We start from the raw sequence: 10,743 nt of genomic DNA, 5'->3' as shown, positions 1-10,743 counted from the left end.
CCCCAAGTCTGACTCCCACACTCCCCGGGATCACAAAGCATGGGTGCAGTAGGGTGTCTCTGGAGGCCCCTGGACAGCCCCCCAGAGGCCCTGTGCCTTTGGGAAGATTTGAGCTCCTACAAAGTGATTCAGAAGTTTGGGCGAGTCTGACTTTGAGGGTTCTCGGAGATGGTTCGTATCCTTTTCCTATAGGTATACCATTTATTGGACCTTTTCTGACATAGACAGTCACCTGTGTGTGTGGTAGGACGCTTAGCAAAGGGTCTGCGGTGATGTCTCGCCACACTCCCTGAGCAGCTCTGAGAGCCCATGAGACCGAGGCCGAAGTGCTCAGCGCCCGGCCTCACACAGAGCCAGTGTTTAGTCCGTGGCAATCGGGCTGTTTTTTAATGCGTTTATTATTATTTTAAGATTTCTACTCCTAATAAAAATAATGAGAAGGGGATTACTCGTAACTCGCAGCCAAGGAGAAGTATCCTGTCCTGTTCCGTTTCCTGCAGGCCCTTATGGACCGTTCTTCACGTGGGGTCGCCACGGGGTTCTACTCAAAATGATTAACGGGCATTGCCTGGATTTAAATCGGAAGAATTTTTGTACAGCTCCTTCTTGGCTTCCTTTTTTCCCCTTAACTCATTGCGCCAGTCCGTTTTCATTTAGATTCAGGGAGAAGGACTTGAGTCATGGACGCGTGGACACCTGTTTCTAGAAATCCCCACCGGCTGGCTGTGTGGCTGGCGGTCTGTCCTGGCCTCCCCTCCGCTCTGGCGGGACTGGAATTCTTGCAGAGCCGAGTGTGCACTCCTGCTACTCTGCAGCATGGAAGGGAAACACCTGGCGCCCCAGGTCTTGCCTTAGTTGAGTTTTCCTGGCCACAGAGGGTCTCCCACAGAAGCCACGTTAAACTGGTGTTTCCTCAGGGCTAGAAGGACACTCATCTGTGTGCTGTGACTTTCAGTGCCCGTGTTTGAACTTCATGTAGAGCACAGCCAAACCCTCGTTGTGCAGCTGGGCCAACACAGGGTCGGTGACCGCAGGCCGGGTTGGGGTAGAGCCAGGACTTGAACTGGCGTCTGTCTGATGTTCCAGCTCCCTCTTCACCCACGGGCCGTTCTGCGTGAGCCCAGCAGCGTCCTAAGCACGATGACCTAGTGGCTCCCACATGGGTTGATTCTGCACTTTCACAGTTGTAGGGGTGACGTTTGCAGGTGCCCTGTAACTTGGGAGCGTTCGTTCCGGGGTCCTTGTGTGCAAAGCTGGGTGCAGCAGGTCCTCCCCCTGGCACCTTTGGGTCACTCGCTGACCCCACGCAGAGCGTCATGACCGAGTGCCGCCTCTTCTCGAGCAGGGCCCGGGCAGCCAGGGGCTCCCAGGCTGCAGAGCCAGAGAGCGTGGGTTCTGGTCCCACCTGGGCTTCCCAGCAGCTGCCTGACCTTGGGCAAGTTTCTGATGCTCTTTCAGCATCAATTCTTTTTCTTTACAGGGGGAATATGCTAGAAAGTTAGAGAAAATGTGCTGAGTGCACACCCCGTGATAGGTGCTCTGTGACCACCAGCTGTCATGGGCACCTGCCCCAATTACCCCGAAGCTGCATCCAGCTCCTGCCTCTGACTTAGATGCTCACGTCACCAGTTGCCTACCTTGAAGACTTGGTTTATTTACCGTATTTTATGTATCATTTCCGCCCCCCCGGCCCTCCCCACCAGGCGCTACGTTAAGGTGAGGGTCGCGGAGATTCGTACCGGCCTGCACTCCGGTGTTTGTTTGCCATCCCCCATCACTTCTAGCCCCGCTTCTTCCTCTTGGGCACAGCTGAGATAAGAAGGAAGCCGGGCCCGCACGTGCTCTCAGCACAGCACCCCCAGATACCCCACAGATCTCTGTCCTGGCGTGTCACCCCGGCGTTTTTAAAAAAGCCGGAAGCTGCTGATGGTGGAGTGCACGCAGCCCGCCAGGACCAGAGCCGAGCCGGGTCCCCCCCGAGCGGCTCCAGGCCCAGTTGCTGCTGGGATGCAGTGGGTCCCAGGACCCCAAACAGCGTGGGTCAAGCCCTCTGCAGCTCCGTTATTGTGGTGGTATGCCTGCAATTTCACAGTTGGGCAAACAGGGAGGCAGAGGAGGACGGAGGGGGAGGGAGGGGCTGACCTCAAGCTCTCTTGTGCTGTCGGGTGCCCTCCCAGCTCTTTGCTGTGGGTCAGGGAGTGGCGACCGCCGCAGCCGAGGCCGTAATTAATAATAGGAGCGCTCTTCCCGTCTGCATTTGAGGCCTAATTTTGTTTTCTCCGCCGTCCTGATGCGTGGAGATCAGTGCTTACCCCTCTGTGTTCTGAGGTCCTGCCGTGCCTTTATCAGCACCTTCTTGGCCCAAAGATGCTGCACTAACGGGAAGGCAGGCCCGGGACGAGTTCCTGTGCTTTTTCTTTTCGTTGAGTTGCATATTTAGGTTTCAGCGGATCTCAGAAGGTTGAGGACAGCAGGCTCCTAAATCAGATGTTCTGCTTACCGAGGACTGGTACCCAGGTCCCTGGAGGATGCTTCATAGACGTTGACAGAAGCTCTCTCCTGTCATAGGCGCCATCCATTCTTGAGTCTTGGGGATTTGTGAGCAGCTGCTGTGTTCAGCATTCAAACTAAGGACACCATTAACAGTGCGCCCTTGAGGCAAGATGACTCCAGTATGGAGAAGCCCAGAGGTGCTCTAAATGACCGTGCTCTTTGCATAAAAATGTAGAAACAATGCAGGGCCTGAAAAATGTTTGATTATTCAGAGTGTTTTTCGTGGGCGTTTGCTTCGCAGGAGTGTGTGTAGAATTTGGGGACCCTAGAGGCGTCTTTGGCCCTGATTATTCTGAGTTGTCTGCTGTGAATCCATTTATGTGTTCAGACAGGAATAGAGGCCTGTTCCAAGAGCCCGAAGGTCCCTTGCATCCTTGACTTACGGTCCATCTCTCCTTTTCTCCCCACCAGTGCTGCACACGCAGGGCCCTGTCGACGGCAGCCTTTATGCCAAGGTGAGAAAGAAGAGCGCCTCGGATCCCAGTGTCCCAGGAGGGTCCCCCACTGTCCCGGCCGCCAGCAGCCCAGACCACAGCGACCACACCCTGTCTGTCAGCAGTGACTCGGGCCACTCCACGGCCTCGGTGAGAACCGACAGGACCGAGGAGCGTCTGGCTCCAGGACCCAAGAGGGGCCTGAGCCCCCAAGAAAAGGCTGAGCTGGATCAGCTGCTCAGTGGCTTTGGTCTCGAAGACTCTGGAAGCCCCCTCAAGGACATGAGTGATGCTTGCAGCAAGTACAGCGGGACCCGCCATGTCGTACCGGCCCAGGTGCACGTGAACGGAGACAGCACCCCCAAGGACCGAGAGACGGACATCCTGGACGACGAGATGCCCAGCCACGACCTGCACAGTGTGGACAGCATTGGGACCCTCTCCTCCTCCGAGGGCCACCAGTCCGCCCACCTGGGCCCCTTCACCTGCCACCAGAGCAGCCAGAACTCCCTCCTGTCTGATGGATTCAGCAGCACCGCCGGCGAAGATCAGCACGGCCCTCTGGCCCCAGATCTGGGCCTCGCCGTGGAGCCCCCGTACGAGCGGGAACAGGCTTTCGGGAGCCGCGAGCCCAAGCAGCCGCAGCCTGCGCTCAGGAAGCCCTCCGTGCCCGCCCAGACGCAGGCCTACGGGCAGAGCAGCTACTCCACGCAGACCTGGGTGCGCCAGCAGCAGATGGTGGCCGCTCTGCAGTACAGCTTCGCCCCCGACGGGGAGGCCAGGCTCGGCGGCCGCGGCACAGCTGACGGTTCCGGCCTGGCGCAGGCCCAGCCCAGGGTCCCGCTCACCCCTACCCGGGGGGCCAGCAGCAGAGTGGCCGTCCAGAGGGGCGTAGGCCCCGGGCCACATCCCCCCGACACGCAGAGACCCCCTCCCGGCAAAGCGGCGTTCACGCCCAGGGTTCCAGATGTCAGAGTCGTGAACGGGAGCGGCCCGGCGCTGAGCGCAGGCCCTTCCCCTGGCTCACCCACCCTGGACATCGACCAGTCCATCGAGCAGCTCAACAGGCTGATCTTGGAGCTGGACCCCACCTTTGAGCCCATCCCCACCCACATGAACATGCCGGGCAGCCAGGCCAACGGCCCCGTGGCCCCAGACGGTGTGGCAGGTGGGCTGCGGGCGAGTGGCCGCCTGCAGGACACGGCAGAAGGCCCTGGCAGGGCCCCCGCGAGGCAAGGTGAGCTGGTGTTCCGCGGGGTGCGTGCTTGCCTGGGTCTGTGTTGTGCAGAAGAGGGGTTTATGGGAGAGCGCCGGGCCCGACGCAGGGTCCGGGGAGGGGAATGAGGAGGACAGTTGGGGCCCTGGGCACAGCCCCGTGGGGACAGGCAGGTAACTGTGCACTTCAGGTGCCGAAGCTGTCTCCTGGCTGGCCACGCAGGGGGCGGGAAGGCTGTCCGTGGGGCAGCAGCCTGTGAGCTAGAGAGACAGGGCCATGGGGGTGGTTGGAGGTGGGCAGTGGCAGGGATGCCAGAGGGGCGGGTTCCGGAGAGTCGGGGCCGAGAGGCGCGGTGGGAATCCCGGCCACCGGGCCCGGCGGCAGGGTCGCGGGCCCTGAGGGGGTCCCTGTGTGCACCCTGCAGCTCTGGGGGCTGTCCTGGGCGGGAGGTGGGCACGGTGCAGGCTCTCACCCTTAGGCCACGGCTGTGCAAGGCCAGGGCCAGGCCTTCCTGCCCACCTGCGAGACCTGGGAAGGCTGGGGGTAGCTGTGGTGGACAGAGGTGGCCTCTGGGTGTACGGCTGGGTGGACGTGGGGCAGGGAGTTGGGATCCAGCCTGTGACAGGCTCTCCGTGTTGGCGAAGCAGAGGCTTTGGGGCCCCGGAGAGCTGGCCAGGGTGGCCTGGGAGGATGCCCCCGCAGGCCGGGGGCACTGGGACAGAGGTGGGGTGTCCGGGTCAAGGAATGGAGTGTCCGTCTAGAAGCTTCCACACAGAGGAGGTGGATGGGGCCAAGGCAGGCGTCCAAACCTGCTGAGGTCTGGGGAGGTGGAGGGAGGGGTGGAGCTGCAAGGACCTAGAGGTCACCTCGGGGCTGAGAGTGAGGCCAGGCCCTCCTGCGTCGGCGTGTTGGTGTGCGTCCCCCTCTGGGGCATCAGCTGGTTCCCTAAAGGCCCTGCCTCTAGAAGTAAAGACAGGAGGGGTGACGGAGGAAGAGCTCTGTCGCTTCCCCCTACTCCCAAGTCTGACCCTGAGTGCCGAGCCAGGATTGTTCTCGGGGCCCTTTCATCTTCTTAGGCCCCTCGGCTACAGGGGCGGATCCTGTCTTACAGTTGAGTTTCCAGAGGTGTCAGGAAGTGGCCCACCCAAGGTCACATAGGTCATTCGCAGTAGAGCAGGATTCGGCCCCTGTGGCTGCACCCAGAGGCACGCTTTGCAGTCAGATGGAGTGGATTTCAGACCCCCCCCCCCCCCCGCCCCACCCGGGTCCAGATGGCCTGGGTTACCTGAGCTTTGCAGACCTTGGTCCTGCTTAGCTGTGCACTTGGCTGATTGTGTGACTTTGGGTTAAGGATGTAGTCTCTGAATTTCTGTTCGCTCTATCTGTTAAAAGAAACTCTATCACATACCCGGCTGGTGGAAGTGTGCAGGAAGTACTGGTCCGCACGCCCCCCTGTAGGGTACCTGGATCATAAGTGTGTGACATCCTCTCTTCCCTGAGTACCTGTGCCCCTGGATGTAAGTAACTTGGAGTTGGAAAGAGTTGGAAGAGCCTCCTGGGAGTAGATTATCAGACTCTACCATGTAGCCGTAGGACAACAGTAGTAATAGTAGCAGCTAACTAGTTGGAAGGATTTGGATATATGAATCCACTGAATCAGACACATTCAGGAGATTCTGAGTTTAAAAAAGGTTTCATTGGGAACAAAGCTATCTGCATCCTGTCTCTTATCTCACCAAACCTACTTAAAAGAAATTGCTTGGAAAAATTAAAACCAGAAACCTTTTTTTTGGATTAAAACCTCCTTTGAGATTTGGAAGCAGTTGGAGGCATCTGAGTGTGCAGGGGGTAAAAGGATTCCAAGGCTCAGGTTACAGTCTGACAGCCTCCTTTAGTTCATTTGTTTTCCAGTTGATGGAACTCAGTCCCTAGTGACTTCTTCTCCTTTATTCTTGTAGCAATAAAACATAGAGCCTGGGATGTTAGAAAATCTCTTCATTTCCTCCACCCTTTCGTTAGCTGTTCTTAAATTACTTGATAAACTCATCGCTGTAATTATTGGAATTTTAATTTTGATTTTAGATCTTTTCTAGTTCCTTGTCTTATAAAAATAGTGACATTTTTTAAATTAAAGGACTTGACTATTTCAACAGACCCGTAAAATTCAGCACGTTCGGTTATTAATTATGCAAATTCAGTTAGAGTGTTTATTAATCCATTCATGTTTGATAGGAACCTCGGGCATTTGCCGGTTTTCTTTTATACTTTTAAAAACTATGGTGACGTCAGTAGATTAGGTATAAGCAATGTGGATGCTAATCTTCAGAGACCTTTCTGAAATTTGCACGTGAGCTTCTGGTAGGAGGCCTGAGCAGCGATGAACACCTGCCAGCAGGGCAGCTCATAGCTCACAGCACGAGGACTGGCCTTCTAACCCGGAGCTTGGCTTTCAACTCCAGAGTCAGCTCCTGTTTTAGGAAAGTGCCAAGCCGGGAAGTGTAGTGCCTTTGAGACTTGCACTACATTGATGAAAAGGATCTGGACAGTGTAAAGGGTTCTCAGAACAGCCTGCATGCAGACTTCTGGCTCTCACTCCGGGACATCTTGTATTGATAGAAATCTCATCAAAAGAATGTGCACGTCTGTAGCTTTCGGCCACTTGAATTGAGGTGGAGAGAGAACTTCCTTCCCTCCCTGGCTGGTATAGAGGACACTGGAACCCATTTGATTTTAATATTTAAATGTCAGTATTTACATCTCTTGGTTGCAAAAAGCTAGCTCAGCCAGCAACAGAAAAAAAATCACTAGATGGCAAGGAAAGTCATAAAAGTGTACAACTAACCAACTGATTCTGAGCTGTGGAACGTTTCAGAAGGTTTGGGGATGCCGGAAACCTGTGCTTGGAAGATGTTCCAGATCCCCAGCACGCATCCATCCCCTAGATGGGGGAGGCCAGGGCTTCCAAGCTGAGCTGGTCCACATGTGGCTCTCGGTTCTACCATGCTGAGTAGGAAGGGGACGATGAATCTGAAAGGCTCCATGACATTCCCAGGATGGTGGCTGTTACCCCACAGATGCATTGTCCCATGTCTGTGTGCCTGAGGCTCAGCCCTACTGATGTGGGGCAATATCTGACCAGAGTGGCCTCAAGTCTTGCACACAAATGGGAAGTAGGCCAGAAAGTTCCAAGACGCTGTATCTTCTACGTGAGACCCTCCCTGGCCTGCCTTGCATCTTGCCCCCAGATGCTGACTGCTGCACAGTGTCTTACTTTCTGGCTGTAAGTAAAGGTTTGTCGCAGAGACCTCAGCATCCTGAAGTTAGTGAAATCCATCACTCTTTGCAGATCATGTCCTGACTATGAGAAAGACCACCAGTTATCTGGTGGTAGAGAGTTGGGAATGGATTACCTGGAGCTCCTTCTGGGGACCTCTGCATGTCCTGCACAGCTCACGTTGCACCAGCTCTGCAGGCAGCAGCAATGCCCACTGTGGCTCTGGTTATTTCTGAGACGAAAATTATATGTGAAGGCTAAGCATTTTCTGAGAAAGTCTACTTGCTATCAGCACAATAATAATAATGGTGAGGATGGTGGTGGTGGTAGGGATAATGATGGTGGTGATAGTGATGATGGTGGTGAGGGTGATGATGATGGTGATGGTGGTGATGATGATGATGATGCTGGTGGTGGTGATGATGATGGTGGTGGTGATGGTCATGATGGTGGTCATGGTGATGATGGTGGTGATGATGATGATGATGGTGGTGATGGTGATGATGGTGGTGAGGGTGATGGTGATGGTGGTGATGATGATGGTGGTGATGGTGGTGGTGATGATCATGATGGCGGTGATGGTCATGATGGTGGTCATGGTGATGATGGTGGTGATGATGATGATGATGTTGATGATGGTGGTGATGGTGATGATGGTGGTGAGGGTGATGGTGATGGTGGTGATGGTGATGATGGTGGTGATGATGATGATGGTGGTGGTGATGATGATGGTGGTGGTGATGGTCATGATGGTGGTCATGGTGATGATGGTGGTGATGATGATGATGATGGTGGTGATGGTGGTGATGATGATGGTGGTGATGGTGATGGTGGTGGTGGTAGGGATAATGATGGTGGTGATAGTGATGATGATGATGATAATGGTGGTGATGGTGATGATTGTGGTGAGGGTGATGGTGATGGTGATGATGATGGTGGTGATGGTGGTGGTGATGATCATGATGGTGGTGATGGTGATGATGGTGGTGATGATGATGGTGGTGGTGATGATGATGATGATGGTGGTGATGGTGGTGATGGTGATGGTGATGGTAAAGAAGATAGTGAGCACTGCCACAGAGCTCCTGCCCCGTTCTAGGTGCTATGTTGAAGCTTGTCTGCATCACCCCTGACCTTCATGCCCACCATAATGTGTAAACAGCCTCCATCTGTCTCACTACGCATCTCATGACTGAGCCCTTATTCCACTAAACTCAGTTTTTGCCACCAGATCGAAACCCCTGGAGGGCAGTGCCAGTGACTTACTCATTTTGTTTCCTGACACGTGGGAATGTTTGTAAATAGAGGGGATCTGGTGCTGGTGGGAATGCAGGTGACCCTCCAAAGACCCATGTGTCTCTGCTGAATTGGCACGGGGACCTGAGCGAGGTTTATCACGGGCAGTGTGGGGCACCAGTCCCCACCCATGAAGCGAGAGTGGCCCCCACAGGTGGGGTCTCAGAAAGCCCTGGGAGACCTTGTAAAACGGGGTGAGATGTGGAGGCGTTTCACTCCCTGTAGGCGCTCAGCACCTCTGCAGCTCCCCTGCTCTGGGCTGACACCAGACCCATCTGGGCGCTGCTGGGGCCTCATGCTGCGCCAGCCCCCAGGTCGCCCAGCTGCACCGCAGCCCTGCTCAACGGTGGGTTTCTTGGATCACATTTTTTAAATGAGGGGAGATTTCAACTGATAGTACCCAAGTAACAAAAGAAATGACTCAGTCTGTGAAGTTTATGATTCCGTGGATGGCAGGAAGCCAGCTGTTGTTTTCCTCACACCTATGGGCTCCTTGTTTCCTGTTGTCAAAACATTTTATTCGTGGTACATCAACCCCCAGCCCACAACTGTCGGACCCTGGCAGACCCCGTGTTCTGCTGGCAGATGGCACTAGGACACTGTGCCAGAGCTCCTGGTGTGCTTCTGCAGACACAGACACCCCTGCACGCGTGCTCGCCCGTGTCACAGGACTCATTTATGCTGAAGGAAATTCACAATGAGTATCAACTTCCAGTAATTGATAGTGCAAAGCCTGTCAATTTAAATTATATGTTAAAGGGGCTTCCCTGGTGGCGCAGTGGTTAAGAATCCGCCTGCCAGTGCAGGGGACACGGGTTCGAGCCCTGGTCTGGGAAGATCCCACATGCCGCGGAGCAACTAAGCCCGTGCGCCGCAACTACAGAGCCTGCGCTCTAGAGCCTGCGAGCCACAACTACTGAGCCCACGAGCCACAACTACTGAGCCCTCACGCCTAGAGCCCGTGGTCCACAACAAGAGAAGCCACCGCAATGAGAAGCCCGCGCACCGCAACAAAGAATAGCCCCCGCTCACCACAATTAGAGAAAGCCCGCGTGCAGCAACAAAGACCCAATACAGCCAAAAATAAAAACAAATAAATAAATAAATTTATTTAAAAAATATTATATGTTAAACCCAAACCAAAGGGATCCAGTGTGAGAACCTGAGAGCCTCAGCCGTGGGTCCACAGCGTGAGTGTAGGGTCCCTGAGCGCGGGCGGGAGCCGCAGCGGCACGAGCCCACAGGGGCACGACAGGAGAGCCGGGGCATCAGGGAGAAGAGAGCGGGGCCTCTCCAGGAGGACGTTCAGTGGAGGCTGTGCAGATGCCGGGGAGAGGCAGGGCCCAGGTGTGCGGAAGTGCAGGTGTGTTCGAGGACCGGGAATCCAGGTGCACAGAGACGAGGGAAGAAGGGGTGAGCGTGGACCCTGGCCACGTCCGCCATGAGACAGAATGCCCGCCCTCAGGATTTCCTCTGTTCCCCGAGGCCGCAGGTGCTGACGCCTGGGGAAAGGCATCTCAGGCTGACCCCGGCGTCACGCACGGCAGCAGGATTCAGGCCTGCCGTGGACCCCGGCCAGGTGCTGCGAGGCGGCTCCTCCTCCACCTCTGAGGCCCTGGGGCAGCCCCCGTGCCTCCAGAGGAGCTGGGCTTCACAAAACCAAGAAGCCTCCGCCAGCATCGCCCCTGCTCAAGGCACTACTGGTTCCTCTGGTCGAATGAGACAGAGGATGACGTCCAGTCACAGAGAGGAAGCGCGAGGTCAGAGCGGGCGGGTGACTCAGGCTCAGACTTGGCCCGTGGGCTCTTCCTGCGTGGCCAGCCTGTGTTAGTTCTTAGGCCTTTCCGGGAAGAGGGTCCCGGATCAGGGTCAGAACCTGCTGCAGACTGTGTGGTCTGGGGACGTGGTGAGCAAAGAGCGAGGGCTCAGGTCTTTTCTCTCCACCCTCAGGCCTTTCCGCATCGCCCTTC

At 55.7% G+C, this 10,743-nt stretch overlaps 1 protein-coding gene across 9 annotated transcripts in view; it reads left to right on the top strand.

Moving 5' to 3' along the window:
- Positions 1–10,743, top strand: part of TNS3 (tensin 3) — a 239,058-nt gene that overhangs the window by 157,846 nt on the left and 70,469 nt on the right. For all 9 annotated transcript variants that reach the window (XM_036863546.1, XM_036863553.1, XM_036863547.1 and 6 more), the window contains one exon: positions 2,965–4,224. In XM_036863546.1, coding sequence (XP_036719441.1) covers positions 2,965–4,224 — 1,260 coding nt within the window. The remainder of the gene's footprint in view (positions 1–2,964; positions 4,225–10,743) is intronic.

This window comes from Balaenoptera musculus, chromosome 9 (assembly GCF_009873245.2).
Source record: "Balaenoptera musculus isolate JJ_BM4_2016_0621 chromosome 9, mBalMus1.pri.v3, whole genome shotgun sequence".
In the NCBI taxonomy this organism is placed as follows: Eukaryota; Metazoa; Chordata; class Mammalia; order Artiodactyla; family Balaenopteridae; genus Balaenoptera; species Balaenoptera musculus.
This window is presented reverse-complemented; position numbering and strand designations above follow the sequence as displayed.